Source organism: Puma concolor, chromosome D2 (genome assembly GCF_028749965.1).
Source record: "Puma concolor isolate L17-30 chromosome D2, mPumCon1.1.hap2, whole genome shotgun sequence".
In the NCBI taxonomy this organism is placed as follows: Eukaryota; Metazoa; Chordata; class Mammalia; order Carnivora; family Felidae; genus Puma; species Puma concolor.
This window is the reverse complement of record NC_141677.1, coordinates 13,267,100-13,288,281: the sequence shown is the minus strand read 5'-3', so window position 1 is coordinate 13,288,281 and position 21,182 is coordinate 13,267,100. Positions and strand designations below refer to the sequence as shown.

Sequence of the window (21,182 nt, the reverse complement as noted above, 5' to 3'; positions counted from 1 at the left end):
GTTATATCTCATGGTGATTTTGATTTGCATTTCCTGGGTGATTAGTGATGTTGAGCATCCTTTCAGTGTGTCTGTTGGCCATGTCTTCTTTAGAAAAAATATTTCTTCAGGTCCTCCGCTCATTTTAATTGGATTATTTGTAGTTTCAGTGTTGAATTGTATAAATTCTTTATGTATTTTGGATATTAATTCCTTATCCGATATATCATTTGCAAATATCTGCTCCTATTCAGTAGGTTGCCTTTTTGTTTTGTTGATTGTTTCCTTCATTGTACAAAAGCTCTTTAGCTTGGTGTAGTGCCAGTTGTTTATTTTTGCATTTGTTTCCCACACGTCAGGAGACGTATCTAGAAAAATGTTGCTAAGGCTGATGTCCAAGAAATTATTGCCTATGTTTTCTCCTAGGAGTTTGTGGTTTTAGGATTCATATTTAGGTCTTTAATCTATTTTAAGTTTACTGTTGTGTATGGTGTCAGAAAGTGATCCAGGTTTGTTCTCTTGCATGTAGCTCTCCATTTTTCCCAGCACTGTTTATTGAAGAGACTGTCTTTTTCCATTGGGTAGTCTTGCCTCTTTTGTCATAAATTAATTGACCATACTGGTGTGGGTTTATTTCTGGGCTCTCCATTTTGTTCTATTTATTTGTCTAAATTTTGTGCCAGTACCATACTGTTTTGATTACTATAGCTTTGTCTATAACTTGAAATCCAGGATTGTGATGCCTCCGGCTTTGTTCTTTCTCAAGATTGGTTTGGCTGTTTGGGGTCTTTTGTGGTTCCATACAGATTTTAGCATGAATTGTTCTAGTTCTGTGGAAACTACAATTGGTATTTTGATAAGGATTTCATTGAGTCTTAAACAGTTTTTCTTTATTTTTCTTTCTTTATTTTTTTAACATTTATTTATTTTTGAGACAGAGGCAGAGCATGAACGGGGGAGGGTCAGAGAGAGAGGGAGACACAGAATCAGAAGCAGGCTCCAGGCTCTGAGCCGTCAGCCCAGAGCCCGACACGGGGCTCGAACTCACGGACCGCGAGATCGTGACCTGAGCTGAAGTCGGCCGCTTAACCGACTGAGCTACCCAGGTGCCCCAAACAGTTTTTCTTTAATATCAGATCTAGTCAGTGTTCAAATTTTCAATATTCTCACAAGTTTTTACTTTAAAGTTACTTACACTTTTTTAAAAAATTAGGGTCCAAATGAAGTCCATATGTTGCAATTGGTTGTCTTCAGTGTTTTTAAATCTGTTTGTTCTCCCTCCGTGTCTTTCTTTTTCTTCTGGTGTTCTCCTTCTGTTGAAGAAACTAACTTGTTTGACGGTAGGGTTCCCCACTGTCTGGATTTTGGCTGACAGTGTCTTTTCACATGTTCCTCAGTCTTCTGCTTTCCTGTGAAGTAGGAGGTGGATCTAGTTACCATTCCTGGATAGGAGATACTTTTCACTCTGTCTCCCTTTAGGGCCTTCTCTTTAGTTTCATGGTTCTGTCTTTTTATTCGATTTTAATGGTTTGTTTGTTTTTATTTTTTTTTAATGTTTATTCATTTTTTGAGAGTGAGAGACAGAATGTGAGGGGGGAGGGACAGAGAGAGAGGGAGACACAGAATCTGAAGCAGGCTCCAGGCTCTGAACTGACTGTTAGCACAGAGCCCGATGTGGGACTTGAACCCACAAACCGTGAGATCATGATGTGAGCCAAAGTTGGGCTCTTAACTGACTGAGCCCCCCAGGTGCCCCGAGTTTCATGGTTTTTTGTTTGTTTTGTTTTAGTAAGCTCTGTGTCCAATGTGGGGCTTGAACTCACGACCCCTAGATCAGGTGCTACATGCTCCACCAACTGAGCCAGGCAGGTGCCCCTAGAGTTTAATTTTTATTTATTGTTCATTGTATGTGTTGCTTCCTATATCTATGGATTTGTGTTTTTCTCCCATCCTCAAGAGATAACAATGCCCATATTGCCTGTTTTCTTGTCCTGTTCTCTATCACTTTTCTCCTCCTTTTTTGTTTTTTTTTTTATTTATTTAATTTATTTTTTATTTTAGGGAGGAGTCGGAGCAGAGTGAGAGGGAGAAAGATAATCTCAAGCAGGCTCCGTGCGCAGCATGGAGCTCTACACGGGGCTGATCTCATGGCTATGAGATCACGACCTGAGCCGAAATCAAAAGTCTGACACTTAACTGACTGAGCCACCCAGGTGCCCCTGTCCCCCTCTCTTCTATTCTCCTTTCCTTCCTATCCCCTTCAGTAGATGACAGAATAGACAAGTTATGTGATGTGAGCTAACTGGAGTTGAGCAACATTTAAAAAACATATTATTGGGGTGCCTGGGTGGCTCAGTTGGTTGAGTGTCTGACTGTGTTTCAGCTCATGATCATGATGATGATCTCACGGTTTGTGGGTTCAAGCCCCACATCAGGCTCTGTGCTGATGGCATGGAATCTGCTTGGGATTTTCTCTCTCCCTCTCTCTGCCCCTCCCTTGCTCATGTGTGCGCTCTCTTCTCTCTCTCTCTCTCTCTCTCTCTCAAAATAAACATTGTTATCAAAATATAGTTAGAAAGTAAAGTAAAATGAAACTATGAGAATTTGCCACATAAACCTATAGGTCCTTCTCTTCACCAAAATATGAAGACTAAATTGCAGGAGTGTTGACCTCAAGAATATCTCACTAAAGTGAAGGGGCGCCTGGGTGGCTCAGTGGGTTAAGCGTCTGACTTTGGCTCAGGTCAGGATCTCACAGGTCACAAGTTTGGGTGATGTGTTGAGCTCTGTGCCGACAGCTCAGAGCCTGGAACCTGCTTTAGATTCTGTGTCTCCCTCTCTGCCCCTCCCCCACTCGTGTGTGTGTGTGTGTGTGTGTGTGTGTGTGTGTGTGTGTGTGTGTGTGTCTCAAAAAATAAACATTAAAGAAAAGGAATATCTCAATATATGAAAAAAACAAATTTTTAAGGACTTTATTAAGATCTTGTCAATTTTGTAATTTTCTTCCTAGATCTCCTCATATTTTGGATTCTGTCTATATTATCATGAATGACACGTTGACCTTAGATGTCATTGGTCGACGAGTTGAAGTTAATGGAGAACATGCAACAGTGCGTTTTTCTGGTGTTGTCCCTCCTGTGGCAGGTAAATTATAAGTGTGTGTGTGTGGTGTGTGTATTTATTTATTCTGGATTGTTTCTTTGTAGGCTTCTCTGTAGTGCTCCCTCCCCCCCCCATAGTGCTTTGTAACAACAAGAAACAATTTGTAGATGCTTCTTATATTCTTATATACCATTGTTTTGTTCGGGTAACAATATCCTGTGGTATCTATGGTTTTATTTCATTTTACATTTATCTAATTATTTAGTGTTACTATTTTATATTAATTGAATGTTAAAATATCTTCTGAGTAAACTTAAAACAACTCATAATCTTGAATTTTCATACCCTACCCTCAAAAACTAAGAATTTTTTGGAAATTTCTTTTGTCATTAATCCACGTGTATATGTATTTGAAGTAGCTTAAATCGATATAAATACAATTTGTGATGTCTTCTTTCATTTATTATTTGGAATATATTTATGTTTCTATAGTATTATTTTCCTTACATTTTTTGTTAAGATATAATTGACATATAACATTATATTAGTTTCAGGTATACAAAACAATGATTTGATATCTGTATATATTGCAAAATGATAACCAAGTTAAGTCTAGTTAACATTCATCATCATACATACTTACAGAGTGTTTTTGGTGTGATAACTTTTTTTCCTTTTATATAATATCATTCTTGTATTTTTTTTTATTTTTTATTAACAATTTTTTTTAATGTTTATTTGTTTTTGAGAGGGAGGGAGGAGGAGCAGAGAGAGAGGGAGACACAGAATCCAAAGCAGGTTCCAGGCTTTGAGCTGTCAGCACAGAGCCCGATGTGGGGCTCAAACTCATGAACTGTGAGATCATGACCTGAGCCGAAGTCGGACGCTTAACTGACTGAGCCACCCAGGCACCCCTCATTCCATTATTTTTAAATTTATTTATTATTATTTTTATTTTTTAATTTTAATTCCAGTATAGTTAGCATACATTGTTGTGTTGGTTTCAAGTGTACAATGTAGTGATTCAGCAATTCTTTACATTTTTCCTGTGTTCATCAAGATAAGTGTACTCTTAGTCCCCTTTCACCCATTCACCCCCCACCCCCACCTCCACTCTGATAACCATCAGATTGTTCTCTATAGTTAAGAGTTGGTTTCTTGGTTTGTCTCTTTTTTTTCCCCCCTTTGATTCTTTTGTTTTGTTTCTTAAATTCCACATATGAGTGAAATGATTTCTCTGACTTATTTTGCTTAGTATTATATTCTCTAGCTCCATCCATGTTGTTGCAAATGGCAAGATTTCATTCCTTTTTTATTTTTGCCTTTTATATATGCCATATCTTTATCCATTCGTCAATCGGTGGACACATTGACTGTTTCCATAATTTGACTATTATAAATAATGCTGCAATAAATATAGGGGTGCATATGTCTTTTTGAATTAGTGTTTTCATATTCTTTGGATAAATACCTAGTCGTGCAATTACTGGATCAGGTGGTAATTTTATTTTTAATATTTTGAGGAACCCCCATACTGTTTTCTACAATGGCTGCACTGGTTTGCGTTCTCACCAGGAGTGCACGAGGGTTCCTTTTTCTTCACATCCTTACCAACACTTTCTGTTTCTTGTGTTTTGGATTTTAGCCATTGTGACAGGTGTCAGATAATATTGTAATTTTGATTTGCATTTTCCTGATGATGAGTAATATTGAGAATCTTTTCATGTGTCTATTGGCTATTGGTATATCTTCTTTGGAGAAAAGTCTATTCATGTCTTCTGCCCATTTTTAATCGAATTAATTTGTTTTTTTGTGTATGTTGAGTTTTATAAGTTCTTTATATATTTTAGATACTAACCCTTTATCGGATATGTCATTTGCAAATATCTTCTTCCATTCCTTAGGTTGCCTTTTAGTTTGGTTGTTTGTTTCCTTTGCTGTGCAGTTTTTATTTTTTTTCAAAATTATTTTTTTAAGTAATTTCTACACCCAATGTGGGGCTGGAACTTAAAACCCCTAAGATCAAGAGTTGCATACTCCACTGACTGAGCCAGCCAGGTGCCCCTGTGATGTCATCTAAACAAAAGTTTCACCTGACCCTGTGGGCAATGCTGAAGATAGATAGGGGGCCCTTCAGAGATTTTCCTAGTTGAGATGAGGGGCTGGACATTTACATCTGTGATGATCCATCACTGGATCCTGGTATGTGGAAGGGTGTATGTGCTTGTGCAAGGCACTTTTTTTTTTGGTTCTAAAAGTGGGACCATAGTTGAGGGCTAATTGCTAGAAGCTAGTATTCCCAGCAGCTGATGAGAATAAGGCTCTGTTTGTAAAGGCAGCTCGGAGTAGTGCATCCCAAATCTAATAATACAGATGGAAGCTATTTCATGGTAATTTAGTGAATATGAAGTAGTACATATTTTCATTTATTAAATTGCCTGTGAGTTTGACACTTCCTTCGTGTATGTATTATCAGGCAGTTTTTTACCTGAAATTATAATTGTGCAAAGAGGGAGCTATTCTTTATTTACTCTATTAATTATCTGATTGTATGAGCGCATTCTCTATTATTTTACCTCAAAGATGCTACTCTGGGATTTTATGTATGCATGTATGTATGTATGTATGTATGTATGTATGTATGTATGTATGTATTTATTTATTTATTTATTTATTTATTTATTTATTTATTAATTAACAAATTTGTTGGGGGAGGCACCTGGGTGGCTCAGTTGGTTAAGTATCTGACTTTGGCTCAGGTCATGATCTCACGGCTCGTGGGTTCCGAGCTCTGCATCGGGCTCTGTGCTGACAGCTCTGAGCCTGGAGCTTGCTTTGGATTCTGTGTCTCCCTCTCTCTGCCCCTGCCCTACTACACTTGGTCTCTCTCTCTCTCTCTGTCTCTGTCTCTCTCTGTCTCTCTCTCTCTCTCAAAAATAAATAAACATTAAAAAATAAAAATAATTTTTTTAATGTTTATTTATTTGTTTTAAGACAGAGAGAACGCAAATGGGGGCAGGGCAGAGAGAGAGAGAGGGAGACAGCGAATCCCAAACAGACTCTGCACTGTCAGCACAGAGCCGACATGAGGCTCGAATTCATGAGACCCATGAGATCATGACCTGAGTCGGGTCGGAAGCAAGAGTCAGACACTTAGCCAACTGAGCCACCCAGGTGCCCCTAAGATTTCATTTAGAAGTCATCAGGTGGAATTGGTACAAAGATAGGAGAAATCGAATGCAGATTTAGTAATTACTCCTGGTGTTACTTCAGTATGTGTTATAACTAAACGAGTTAAGATGTTTAAGCACTTGGATCAGTTACTGGTGCATAGTGTTAACTATTGTTGTAGATAAACATTTTAAAAATTTACTTAAAAAAGAAATAGAGCGGTTCTAATGTTTTGCAAATGGCTTGGGGATGGAAATGTAATTTCCTGAAATAGCATCATATGCAGATTTTAAAACACGTTTATTTTTAGTAAAGATGATGTGCCGTGGTGGGCACAATAATGCTCCCTCCCCTCAAACAAGGATATCTCAGGACCTGGGAGCATTATTCAGTTTCATGGCAAGGGAGAATTGGGGTAGCAGGTGGAATTAAGGTTGCTAATCAGCTGACTTTAAGATAGGGAGATTGTCACGTGGGCTCAGTGTAATCCCAAGGATCCTTGGAAGTAGAAGTGGAAGAAGAAGGCAGTGCCGGCACTTGTCGTGATGTGAGAAAGTTTCAGCCGGCCATTGTGGGTTTTGAAGATGGAAGGGAGGCAGGAAGCTTAAGAACGAGTGCAGCCTCTAGAAGCTGGAAAAGGCAAGGTAGCAGCTTTTCCTCTAGAGCCTCCAGAGGGGAAGACAGCTTTGCAGCACCTTGACTTTAGTCCAGTGAGACTCTCATCAGGCTTCGGACCTCCAAAACTGTAAGATAATAAATTTGTGTAGTTGTATAGTAGCAGTAGGAAACTGATATATCCTAGCTTATTGTGTGAGGTATTTTATTTAAAAAAGTTGTCTTTTCAATGTTTATATATTTTTTGAGAGACAAAGTGTGAGTTGGGTAGGGAGAGAGGGACACAGAATCCGAAGCAGACTCTAGGCTCTGAGCCGTCAGCACAGCCCAACACGGGGCTCGAACTCACAAAAGGTGAGATCACGACCTGAGCCGAAGTTGGACGCTTCACCGACTGAGCCACCCAGGGGCCCCTGTGTGAGGTATTTTAAAAGTGTCCCTAGTGGGGTGCCTGGGTGGCTCAGTCGGTGAAGCATCCGACTTCGGCTCAGGTCGTCATCTCGCGGTCCGTGAGTTCGAGCCCTGCGTCGGGCTCTGTGCTGACAGCTCAGAGCCTGGAGCCTGTTTCAGATTCTATGTCTCCCTCTCTCTCTGACCCTTCCCCCGTTTATGCTCTGTCTCTGTCTCTCTCTCTCTCTCAAAAATAAATGTTAAAAAAAATTTTTTTTAATAAAAAAAAGTGTCCCTAGTGATGATAGGTAAACACTAATGTTAGAACTGCGTTTGAAGAGTCTGATTAAAATAGTTTCATGAAATAACGGGAGTGAGGAAGCACTTTTTCTAAATTAATTCATATCATGTGATTTAAAGTGATAATGTAACTGATTTAATTAATGAAATACTGTAAGTAGATCTTTGATTAATATACATCTGTGTGCTTAAAAATTATTACTGGATATTCTCATATCCATATACTTGGAGTTGCTTACATCAATCCTGATGTACATTGTATTTTTATTTCCTCCTGGGCAGTTGTCTTCATGGTTCTTTGCCCTTAGTTATTGTTTTATGTTTTATCGTAACTGAAATCTGGCATTACTGCCTACCTATATGCAGTGACTAAATTAAATAGCCCTACAGTATTTCGGGTTCGATTTATCCCAAAGTAACAATGTTAACTTTAAACAAAAAAGCAGAAATGTATTTCTTCTAAGTTCTTATGGAGGCATTTTGTATTCCTCACTCAGTTTATTGATCCTAAGTAGGGATTGAGATGCATTGCCACCTGGGGCGCCTGGGTGGCGCAGTCGGTTAAGCGTCCGACTTCAGCCAGGTCACGATCTCGCGGTCCGTGAGTTCGAGCCCTGCGTCAGGCTCTGGGCTGATGGCTCGGAGCCTGGAGCCTGTTTCCGATTCTGTGTCTCCCTCTCTCTCTGCCCCTCCCCCGTTCATGCTCTGTCTCTCTCTGTCCCAAAAATAAATAAACGTTGAGATGCATTGCCACCTACTGAAACAGAAATCCGAATTCATCAGGGAACAGCGACTCACAGCTGAGTTAGAAAAGTTAGAAGTCAGCTTTTGGGCTTTTTAGTATTTTTCTCTACTCCTCACATCTTTTTACCAAAACCTGCATACCAATTTCTGGTCCCCCAGATTCCAGCTTCTGGCCTGAACTCTCCAAGGGGCTGATTCTACCCTGCACATCTCTGTGGCTCATTGGAAGAGTTCTAGCAGACTTTTTTTTCTCTTGCGTTTTAGAGGACTATTGTAATTTTCCATGATGAACAAGGGAGATTTTTGTTTACATCTTAGATGGTGTTGTTATTAAAATACTATATAACAAGATTTTCTTATAGTGTCATTGGGTAAATAGTGCTAATTAATCTTCTGGGCCATTATTGAAGCCTTGTTGCTACTTTTTAAAAAAATTTATTAAAATAATACATGAACCTGTTAACACCTAGTGCTTAAAGGCTCATGATGAAAAGCAGGAGTGTCCAGCTGTAGGTGTTTTTTCCACTGTTGTAGGTGTTTTCTTAAACAAGCCTATTTGATTGAGGTCACATGTACCTCTTCAGTTATGTTTTCTTCTAAGATTAACTTTGATAGTTGTTACCCTTCCATTTTACTTGCCTTTTCTTTCTGGCACTCCTGTTGGTTGGATATGGGATTTCCTAGATTGATCCTCTGTTCCTTTTATTCTTCCTTGCAATTTATTTGTTGAAAATACTGTGTTTGTCTTCTAAAATTTCCCATGTTCTGGGTTCTTCTGATTACATCCACATGATATCATTAACATGTTTTTCTGTCTTTGTTGCCCATAAATTGGTAGTTATATAGGCTTTATTAAATTCAGGTTTGGTATCTCTCTCTCTATTTTTTTACAAATACTCTGTAAGTGTTGTGTACTTCAGTCAGGCACATAACGTCTGCTTGTATCTCTTTTTGTGATGTTCGTTCTTTTTTTTTTTTTTTTTTTTAACATTTATTTATTTTTGAGACAAAGTGCAAGCAGCGGAGGGGCAGATAGAGGGAGACACTGAATCCTAAGTGGGCTCCAGGCTCTGAGCTATCAACCCAGAGCCCGACATGGGGCTCGAACCCACGAACCATGAGATCATGACCTGAGCTGAAGTCGGCCGCTTAACCGACAGAGCCACTCAGGCGCCCCTGTTATTTTTTTTTTAAATTTTTTATTAAATTAAAAATTTTTTTTCAACGTCTGTTCATTTTTGAGAGACAGAGACAGAGCATGAGTGCGGGAGGGGCAGAGAGAGAGAGGGAGACACAGAATCCAAAGCAGGCTCCAGGCTCTGAGCTGTCAGCACAGAGTCCAATACAGGGCTTGAACCCATGAACCATGAGATCATGACCTGAGCCAAAGTTGGATGTTTAACCAACTGAGCCAGCCAGGTGCTCCTGTGATGTTATTTCTTGATGACCGTTGTTTATAGTGGTCATTTGGGGATTGTCAAAAGGTGAAATTCTAATAATTTTCTTTATCATTCCTTTGATCAATGAAATAGCTGGGCAACTTATATTGTGGAGAATGTCCCTGTGTCAATTACTTGCTTTACAAAGTAATTGGATGATTGAAAGGCAGGATAAATGTTTGATTTTTTTCCTCTTATTTATTAGTCTTCATAATGAATTGATTCACTTAGAAGACCTATGAAAGATTTTAAAAATCTTTATAAAATCATGGGTTTAAACATATTTGATATGTTTTAGTCCATTGCTGTCCTCCTTATTGATGCTCGAAGTGTCCCATATTTGGCCCGAAGGAACCCCTTCAAATTGACTCCTGAGTAATTTTGATGTGACCCAGTGGTTTCTGATAGCTTCCTTCCTGATATGATAAGGAAGCTATCAGATGTGCAGGGTGTTCGTCTTACATATTTTTGGTCCCACGTCACAATCAGCCATTTCTCCAAGGGCCTGATTTTTTTTTTTTTTTTTAAGTAGGAAATAACATTTGTAGGCCACAACCTGAGTTACTGCAGTGCTCATTGCTATTGGGTCAGTTGTCGTTTCTAGGCCATTTTTAGTTGACAGAGCTGCTACGTTGAGTTAATTCCTAAAAGTAGAATAGATTTAAGGAGGATATGTGTATTTTTTATTACTTTTTATAAAAGTTTCAAACATCCCACAGAGAATAGTATAAGGAACACCTGTATACACTTGTGATGTCAATTTAACATTGCTGATATTTTTACCTTATTTACTTCATTTCTTTTCATTTTTTGCTTAAGCACTTTATTTTTTTATTTATGGTTTTTTTTTTGTTGTTGTTTTTTTTTTTTACTTTTGAGAGAGCGCTCGTGCATGCGTGTGAGCAGGGAAGGGGCAGAGAGAGGGAGACACAGAATCCGAAGCAGGCTCTAGGCTCTGAGCTGTCAGCACAGAGCCTGACGCAGGGCTCGAACCCACATACCATGAGATCATGACCTGAGTCAGAGTCAGACGCTTAACCGACTGAGCCACACAGGAGCCCCGTTTTTTGCTTTTTGCTTTTTTATATCCATGTTACATACAGTACAATAATGATTTCAGGAGTAGAATCCAGTGATTCATCCCCTAGATATAACACCTAGTGCTCATCCCAACAAGTGTCTTCCTTAATGCCCCTTGCCGATTTAGCCTGTCCCTCCCTCCCACAACTCCTCCAGCAGCCCTCAGTTCTTATTTAAGAGTCTCTTATGTTTTGTCTCCCTCCCTGTTTTTATATTATTTTTGCTTCCCTTCCCTTATGTTCATCTGTTTTGTATCTTAAATTTCACAAGTGAAATCATATATTTGTTTTTCTCTGATTGGCCAATTTCACGTAGCATAATACGCACTCTAGTTCCATCCACATAGTTGCAAATGGCAAGATTTTGTTCTTTTGATTGCCGAGTAATATTCCATTGCATATATATATATCCACATTTTCTGTATCCATTCAGCTGTCGATGGACATTTGGGCTCTTTCCATACTTGGACTATAGATAGGCGTATGTGTGTTTAAATGTGGTGATGACAGGATATGTTTTCATGTTCTGGGAGTTGATGGAAGAAATGGCTAAAGTATCTGACATAACTGTTGTCTAGAAGAACATTCACACATTACGTTAAAACCAATTTGTGGTCTCAGACACGTAATAGTATTCAGATGAAAAATTGTGAATAGTGTAATTTAAATAGGTAATGCATTTAATTATTTCAGGGTGCTTTTTATAGCTTATTTATTACTGGGATGTGGCCCTGCTTAAAATTATAAGCAGAGCTTATAATTTTATTATAGGAGCAATAGGCATTCAGTAATTTATAATTTCAAGTATTTTAGGCCCCCAGTCATCTTTTCCATATTTATAGATACAAACAATTTGGTACTCAGTCATATACTTGGTTGAGGCTTTGGACAGCTGTGGGGTTGCTTCCTGAGAGAGAATTCTTGCTCCTGAAAGTTAGTGGTATTTCTATAGCCCACAATTATAATTATGTAATTATATATATAATTATATAATATATATATAAAACATTTAGAACTGTGCCTGACAGGAAGTAAGAACTTTTTCAATGTTAAAGATTATTGTTTTTGCTGTTATTGTTGTGATTTAGAAAGAAAAAGTATTCCTTTCCCAGAACACTTTATTTCCATGTATAGGAAAATCATCATAGAATATTGATTTTTGTTAGAGTTAGAGGACTCATTGTCCTCTGTCAGGAAACTGATGTAATGAATATAAAAACCTGTAATTTATGTATGGCCCTTAGAGCCAGAAAGTACGGTCTTTAATACATTAAACCATTATGCTTATCAACCATGTGCCTTGTATTTGGATTGGCAATATATAATACCTTCTCCTCAGTTTAAGTGACTTCAGTTTGGAGTTGCTGTCCTTTCACTGTAATTAGAAACCTAGCTGAGATCACCTCTGTTGAGAAAGGGAAGTCTAATGCAGTGTGCCTAGGGAACTTGTTGAAAATACAAATTCTCAGATTCTGCTTTCAGAGATTCTAATTAAGTAGGTTGGAGTTAGGGCTTAGGACTCTTCTTTTTTTTTTTTTTTTTTTTAAGAGAGAGAGATAGGGGGCACAAGTAAGCGAGGGGCAGAGAAAAAGAGAGAATCCCGGGGGAGGGGGGGGCGGGTAGAGAGACAGAGAGACAGAGAAGCGGAGCTTACTGGGAGCAGGGCTCGAGCCCACCAGCCGTGAGATCATGCCCTGAGCCAAAGTCAGATGCTTAAAGACTGAGCCACCTGGGTGCCCAGGACTCATTTTTAACATGGTCCCTAGATGATTCTGATGCCACACTTTGGAACGGTTCCGTTTTTATTCCTTAGGATGCACTAATACACAGGTGGAAAATGAGATCCTCAGAAAGCGAAATAAACCTGTATGCTTTTCCGTAACTGCCTTTACAAAACTAAGCTTTCTATCCTGAAGCTCGAATTAAGAAATAACCACTTGTGCAACACCAGTGAAGATGTTATAAAGCTGTTACCAAGTGGGGTGTGACCGTCATTATCTTATTTGATGCCCCTTATACAAGTACCGCTGTGACAATTTACAGTTAGCTTAGGGACAGGGAAAAATGGTTTTCTTCTAATGAACGGATGTTTCTACTACTGGACAAGAGAACTGCACCTTTTTCTTGCTGCAAGGAAGCTCAGAGCAATGTTTTGTACTACATTGCTATTTTTTTCAATGATTCTCTGCTTTTTAAATGTTTATTCCCCGCTTCCCCTGCCCTTCTTGGTTAGTGCCTTTTGATCTTCCAGTACCTAGTTTTCTTTTCCCTGATTTTAAAAAATTAATTAATTTTTAAAATTTACATCCAAGTTAGTTAGCATATAGTGCAACAATGATTTCAGAAGTAGATTCCAGTGAATCATCCCCTATGTATAACACCCAGTACTCATCCTAGCAAGTGTGTTTCTTTTTAAAAATTTTTTTAAGTTTATTTATTTTTTTTTTTAAATTTTTTTTTTCAACGTTTATTTATTTTTGGGACAGAGAGAGACAGAGCATGAACGGGGGAGGGGCAGAGAGAGAGGGAGACACAGAATCGGAAACAGGCTCCAGGCTCTGAGCCATCAGCCCAGAGCCGACGCGGGGCTCGAACTCACGGACCGCGAGATCGTGACCTGGCTGAAGTTGGACGCTTAACCAACTGCGCCACCCAGGCGCCCCAAAGTTTGTTTATTTTTGACAAAGACAGTGCGAGAAGGAGCTGGGGAGGGGCAGAGAGAGAGGGAGACACAGAATTTGAAGCAGGCTCCAGGCTCCAAGCTGTCAGCACAGAGCCTGATGCGGGGCTCGAACTCACGAACTGTGAGATCATGACCTGGGCTGAAGTCGGACACTTAACCGACTGAGCCACCCAGGTGCCACCAAACAAGTGTCTTTCTTTTTTTTTTTTTTTTTATTTTAAATTTTTTTTCAATGTTTTTATTTATTTTTGGGACAGAGAGAGACAGAGCATGAACGGGGGAGGGGCAGAGAGAGAGGGAGACACAGAATCTGAAACAGGCTCCAGGCTCTGAGCCATCAGCCCAGAGCCCGACGCGGGGCTCGAACTCACGGACCACGAGATCGTGACCTGGCTGAAGTCGGACGCTTAACTGACTGCGCCACCCAGGCGCCCCACAAGTGTCTTTCTTAATGCCCCTTACCCATTTAGTCCATTCTCCCTCCTATCACCTCTTCAGCAACACTCATTTCTCTATATTTAAGAGGCTCTTATGTTTTGTCCCCTCCCTGTTTTTATATTATTTTTGCTTCCGTTCCCTTATGTTCATCTGTTTTGTATCTTAAATCACACATGAGTGAAGTCCTATGATATTTGTTTTTCTCTAATTTTCACTTAGCATGATGCCCTCTAGTTCCATTCATGTAGTTGCAAATGGCAGGATTTCATTCTTTTTGATTGTCTAGTAATACTACTTTGTGTGTGTGTGTGTACTCCCACCAGGAGTACAAAAGAGATCCTGTTTCTCTGCATCCTTGCCAACATCTGTTGTTGCCTGAGTTGTTGATTTTAGCCATTCTGACAGGTGTGAGGTGGTATCACATTGTTGTTTTGGTTTGTATTTCCCTGATGATGAGTGATGTTGAGCATTTTTCCATGTGTCTGTTAGCCATCTGGATGTCTTCTTTGGAGAATTGTCTATTCATGTCTTTTGCCCATTTCTTCACTGGATTGTTTTTTGGGTGTTCTTTATAGGTTTTGGATACTAACCCTTTATCTGATATGTCATTTGCAAATATCTTCTTCCATTCCATTGGTTGCCTTTTAGTTTTGCTGATTGTTTCCTTGACTGTGCAGAAGCTTTTTATTTTGATGAGGTCCCTCTAGTTCATTTTTGCTTTTGTTGCCCTTGCCTCCAGAAACGTGTTGAGTAAGAAGGTGCTGTGGCCAAGATCAAAGGGGGTTTTGCCTGCTTTCTCTTCTAGGATTTTGATGGCTTCCTGTCTTATATTTAGGTCTTTCATCCATTTTGAGTTTATTTTTGTGTATAATGAAAGAAAGTGGTCCAGGTTCATCTTCTGCATGTTGCTGACCAGTTTTCCCAGCACCATTTGCTAAAGAGACTGTCTTTGTTCCATTGGTTATTCTTTCTTGCTTTGTCAGAGATTAGTTGGCCTTATGTTTGTGGGTCCATTTCTGGGTTCTCTATTCTGTTCCATTGATCTGAGTGTTTTTGTGCCGGCACCATACTGTCATGATGATTACAGCTTTGTAATACATCTTAAAGTCTGGGATTGTGATGCCTCCAGCTTTGGATTTCTTTTTCAGGATTGCTTTGGCTATTTGGGGTCTTTTCTGGTTCCGTACAAATTTTAGGATTGTTTTTTCTAGTTCTTTGAAGAATGCTGGTGTTTTTTTGATAGGGATTGCATTGAATATGAAGATTGCTTTGGGTAGTATCAACATTTTAACAATATTCTTCCAATCCAGGGTCATGGAATATTTTTCCTGTTTTTGTGTGTGTGTCTTCTTCAATTTTTTTCATAAGCTTTCTATAATTTTCAGTGTATAGATTTTTCACATCACTGGTTAGGTGTATTCCTAGATATTTTATGGTTTTTGACACAATTGTAAATGGGATTGATTCCTTGATTTCTCTTTCTGTTGCTTCATTATTGGTGTATAAGAATGCAACTGATTTCTGTGCATTGATTTGATATCCTGGGACTTTGCTGAATTCATGGAACAGTTCTAGCTGTTTTTTGCTGGAATCTTTTGGGTTTTCCATATAGCGTATCATGTCATCTGCGAAGAGTGAAAGTTTGACCTACTCATGGCTGATTTGGATGCCTTTTATTCCTTTGTGTTGCCTGATTGCTGAGGCTAAGACTTCAATACTATGTTGAATAACAGTGGTGAGAGTGGACATCCATGTAGTGTTCCTGACCTTAGGGAGAAAGCTCTGTTTTCCCCATTGAGGGTGATATTAGTGGTGAGTCTTTCATATATGGCTTTTATGATCTTGAGATATGATCTTTCTATACCTACTTTATTGAGGGTTTTTATCAAGAAAGGATGCTGTATTTTGTCAAACGCTTTCTCTGAATCTATTGAGAGGGTCATGTGGTTCTTGTCCTTTCTTTTATTAACGTGATGTGTTGCATTGATTGTTTTGTGGATATTGAATCAGCCCTGTATCCCAGGTATAAATCCCACTTGGTTGTGGTGAATAATTCTTTTAATGTATTGTTGGATCCGGTTGGCTACTATCTTGTTGAGGATTTTTGCATCCATGTTCATCAGAGAAATTGGTCTATAGTTCTCCTTTTTAGTGAGGTCTCTGGTTTTGGAATCAAGGTAATTCTGGCCTTGTAGAATGAGTTTGGAAGTTTTCCTTCCATTTCTATTTTTTGGAACAACTTGAAAAGAATAGGTGTTAACTCTTCTTTAAATGTTTGGTAGAATTCCCCTGGAAAGCCATCCAGCCCTGGACTCTTGTTTTTGGGGAGATTTTTTACTAGTAATTCAATTTCTTTACTGGATATGGATCTGTTCAAGTTTTCTATTTCTTCCTGTTTCAGTTTTGGTAGCTTATATGTTTCTAGGAATTTGTCCATTTCTTCCAGATTGCCCATTTTATTGGTGTATAATTGCTCATAATATTCTCTTATTATTGTTTGTATTTTTGTGTTGGTTGTGATCTCTCCTCTTTGATTCTTGGTTTTATTTATTTGGGTCCTTTTCTTTTTCTTTTTGATAAAACTGGCTAGGGGTTTATCAGTTTTGTTAATTCTTTCAAAGAACTAGCTCCTGGTTTCATTGATCTGTTTTACTGTTGTTTTGGTTTCGATAGCAGTGATTTCTGCTCTAATCGTTGTTATTTCCTATCTTCTGCTGGTTTTGGGTTTTATTTGCTGTTCTTTTTCCAGCTCTTTAAGGTGTAAGGTTAGATTGTGTATTTGAGATCTTTCTTCCTTCTTTAGAAAGACCTGGATTGCTATATACTTCCCTATTATGACCCAGAGGTTTTGGGCTGTGGTGTTATTGTTTTCATTGACTTCCATGTACTTTTTTTTTTTTTTTTAATGTTTATTTAATTTTGTGAGAGAACATGAGCAGGGGAGGGCAGGGAGAGAGAGAGAGACACAGAATCCGAAGCAGGCTTCAGGCAAGCTGTCATCACACAGCCCATTGTGGGGCTTGAACCCATGAACTGTGAGATCATGACCTGAGCCGAAGTTGGACGCTCAACCAACTGAGCCACCCAGGCGCCCCTACTTCCATGTACTTTTTAAATTTCCTCTTTAACTTTTTTGTTAGCCCATTCATTCTTTAGTAGGTTGTTATTCAGTCTCCAACTATTCTTTATCTTTCCAAATTTTTTCTTGTGGCTTATTCAAGTTTATAGCCTTATGGTCTCAAAATATGTACATTACGATCTCGATCTTTTTGTACTTGTTAAGGGCTGATTTGTGTCCCAGTATGTGATGTCTTCTGGAGAATATTCCATGTCCACTCAAGAAGAATGTGTATTCTGCTTTAGGATGAAATGTTCTGAATATATCTGTTAAGTCCATCTGTCATTTAAAGCTATTGTTTCCTTGTTGATTTTCTGTTTAGATGATCTCTCCATTGTTGTAAGTGAGCTGTTGAAGTCCCCTACTATTATGGTATTATCAACGAGTTTGTTTATGCTTGTGATTAATTGACTTGTATATTTGGGTGTCCTCCACGTTTGGAGCATAAATGTTTATAAATTGTTAGATCTTCTTGGTGGAACACCCTTTAATTATGATCTAATGACCTTCTTCATCTCTTGTTACAGTCTTTATTTTAAAATCTAGATTGTGTGGGGCGCCTGGGTGGCTCAGTCGGTTGAGAATCCGACTTTGGCTCAGGTCATGATCTCATAGCTTGTGAGTTCGAGCCCCACGTTGGGCTCTGTGCTGACAGCTCAGAGCCTGGAGCCTGTTTCAGATTCTTTGTCTCCCTTTCTCTGACCCTCCCCTGTTCATGCTCTGTCTCTCTCTGTCTCAAAAATAAATAAACATTAAAAAATTTAAAATCTAGATTGTGTGTTATAAGTATGGCTACTCTGGCTTTCTTTTGGCAATCATTAGCATGGTAGATGGTTCTCCATATCCTCCTTACTTTCAATCTGAAGGTGTCTTTAGGTCTAAAATGGGTCTCTTGTAAACAGCATATAGTTGGATCTTGTTTTCTTATCCGTTATGTTACCCTATGTCTTTTGATTGGAGCGTTTAGTCTATTGATGTTTAGAGTGAGTACTGAAAGATATGAATTAATTGCCATTATGTTGCCTATAGAGTTGGAGTTTCTGGTGGTATTCTCTGGTCCTTTCAAGTCTTTGTTGCTTTTGGTCTGTTTGTTGTTTGTCTTTTCTCACCACAGAGAGTCCCCCTTAAAATTTCTTGCAGGGCTGGTTTAGTGGTCACAAACTCCTTTAGTTTTTGTTTGAGAAACTTTTTATTTCTCCTCCTATTTTGAATGACAGCCTTGCTGGATAAAGAATTCTTGGCTGCATGTTTTTCTGGTTCAGCACATTGAATATATCCTGCCACTGCTTTCTGGCCTGCCAAGTTTCTGTGGATAGGTCTGCTGTGAACATGATCTGTCTTCCCTTTTAAGTAAAGGACTTTTTTCCCCTTGCTGCTTTCATGATTCTTCCTTGCCTGAGTATTTTGTGAATTTGAGTATGACATGCCTTGTTGGTGGTCGGTTTTTGTTGGATCTAATGGGAGTCCCCTGTGCTTCCTGGATTTTGATGTCTGTGTCTTTCCCCAGGTTAGGAAATTTTTCCGCTATGATTTGCTCATGTAAACCTTCTACCCCTTTTTCTCTCTCTCCATCTTCTGGGACCCCTATGATTCAGATGTTACTCCTTTTTAATAAGTCCCTGAATTCTCTAATTTTTATATCGTGCTCTTTTGCCTTGGTCTCCCTCCTTTTTTCTGCTACATTATTCTCCATAAATTTGTCCTCTATATCACTGATTGGCGGCTGCTCTGTTTCATCCATCCTTGCTTCTGTGGCATCCATTTGAGATTGCAGCTCAGTTATAGCATTTTTTATTTCATCCTGACTAGCTTTTATTTCTTTTATCACCGCAGAAAGTGATTCTAATCTATTTTCAACCCCAGCCAGTATTATCATTGTGATTTTAAATTCTGGTTCAGACATCTTGCTTATATCTGTTTTATCTGTTGATTAAGTCCCTGGCTGTCATTTCTTCCTGTTTTTTCTTTTGGGGTGGATTCCTTTGTTTCTTCATTTTGAAGAAAGAAAAGGAAAAAAGTAAAAAAATAAACAAAAATTAAAAACACACAAAAAAATCAAAGGATGCTAGATCCTAGGTGTGTTTTGGTCTGGTTGTTGAAAGAAGCTTGATAGATTAGACAAAAAAGGAAGGGAAAGAAAAGAAAAAAAAAGGAAAACATTTGAAAATTTGAAAAAAAGAATAAAAATAAACTGAATGTAAAATAGAATTTTAAAAATTTACAAAAAAGTTGGGGCGCCTGGGTGGCGCAGTCGGTTAAGCGTCCGACTTCAGCCAGGTCACGATCTCGCGGTCCGTGAGTTCGAGCCCCGCGTCGGGCTCTGGGCTGATGGCTCGGAGCCTGGAGCCTGTTTCCGATTCTGTGTCTCCCTCTCTCTGCCCCTCCCCCGTTCATGCTCTGTCTCTCTCTGTCCCAAAAATAAATAAACGTTGAAAAAAAAAAAAAAAAAAATTTAAAAATTTACAAAAAAGTAAAAATTTAAGAATCATTTTTATAAAAACAAAAAATAAAACTTAAATTTTTTCTTTCTGTATTGAAGAATAAGAAAAGAAAAAATAATTGAACAGATGGACCAGCAAACAGAATGAAATACGATTGAAATGACATGCAGTTTCCCCTAGAAGTCAAACTATGAGGTACTTTATAGTCTGTAAACTAAGCAGGCGGAGAGACTGATATTCTATAGAGCGCGATTGGCGCAGTTGGCCAAGGCTTGGTGTAATGGCTCCATTCTCCACTAGATGGTGCTGCTTAATTTACTGGGGTGTGTCGTTGTGGCGTGAGTAGGCGTGTATGTGCATGCGCCCGAGGGGTGAAAATGGCGTCACCCAGCTAGCCAGGCTCTAGTATCAGAACTCTGTGCTCTCCATGACCGGCAATCAAGTGCCCCTCCATTGTCTCCAGCTTCCATCCTCTCCCTGCTTCTGCATTGTCTATGACCAAGCCGTCAGGCTGCCAGACAGCACCTCCCTCCTGAATTTTGTCTCAGATGGGGCTATGTTTCCCCTCCCCTCACTTTCTGAGGGACTGTGGCCTTGACCTGCTCAGACCCTCTGGGGAAGGGTCTCATGGAACAGTGGCTAGGTGCCCGCCTGCGCCAGAAAAAGTTCTCAGGATTGTGTAGCCTCAGTGTTTCAGAGATTATGGTAAATCACAACACACATCTGGTGCCAGGCTTCACCCCTGATGTCCTTGTTCCAACACCAGCGAATGTGGTTGATCTCTGGGGTCTATTGGGACCTCTGCCGGTGGGGAGGCCACACAGCTTGTACCAAATGTCCTCCCTGCAGGGGAACCGCCTCTCCCCATGTGGTTGAAGGACCCCTGAAACCTCATGCTCTGCTCCTGTGGATTCGCCCTTCCCACCAGAGCACCACCAGGTATCAAGCTGCGAAGTTTCAGACTCTGCACTCCCTATTTATAGTCTTAATGGAATTTAAACACTCTTCTTTCTCCTTTCTCCCTTTTTTGGTCAGTCCCTTGCAGCTGTTTCCACTCTTCCTCTTTCTCTCTAGCTGCTTTCGGGGGTGGGGGGGGTGCTTTTCCCATACTCTCCCCCGTCTCTGTCCTCTCTCCAGAAGCAAAAACAGCTCCCTTCCTTCCATGGCTTCCCTCTCCCCCAGTTCACCTCTCCATGCCATGTACCTGCTAAGTTCTGTGGTTCAGGTTGTGCAGATTGTTGTGTTAATCCTCAAATCAGTTTTCTAGGTGTGCAAGATGGTTTGGTATTGATCTGGCTGCATTTCAGGGACGAGAGACAAAAAAACTTCCATGCTGTTATGCCATCTTGGGCCCCTCCATTTTTTTTTTTTTTCAATTGTAAGTGAACTGCATATGTTTTTTAGATATTCTCAAGTTACAGATTACAAAAGCAAAAGACTACTTCCCAGTGGCATTGGCATATTCCTGGAGCAAGACTGCCTAGGGTGGTGCTAAAAACAACCTACTTCACAATTTCAAAGAACGTGAGGCATTTTAGACTAATCTTTATAGTTGTATGAGTCCAGCTCCCAAAGTATTGAAACTGAGTTTGTTTCAGCTATAAGCCATTGTCAGTAGTAGGAGGCCCTAAACACCTGCCCTCTCTGCGAGTAATTTTGTAAAGATTGACACTGAATAAATCA

At 39.4% G+C, this 21,182-nt stretch overlaps 1 protein-coding gene across 5 annotated transcripts in view; it reads left to right on the top strand.

Annotated features, from left to right (window-relative positions):
• Window positions 1-21,182, top strand: part of TBCE (tubulin folding cofactor E) — a 94,779-nt gene that overhangs the window by 19,411 nt on the left and 54,186 nt on the right. For all 5 annotated transcript variants that reach the window (XM_086679629.1, XM_086679631.1, XM_025915004.2 and 2 more), the window contains one exon: window positions 2,990-3,123. In XM_086679629.1, the coding sequence (XP_086535755.1) occupies window positions 3,024-3,123 (100 nt within the window). In that variant the 5' untranslated portion in view covers window positions 2,990-3,023. Of the gene's footprint in view, window positions 1-2,989; window positions 3,124-21,182 lie in introns of those variants that run through there.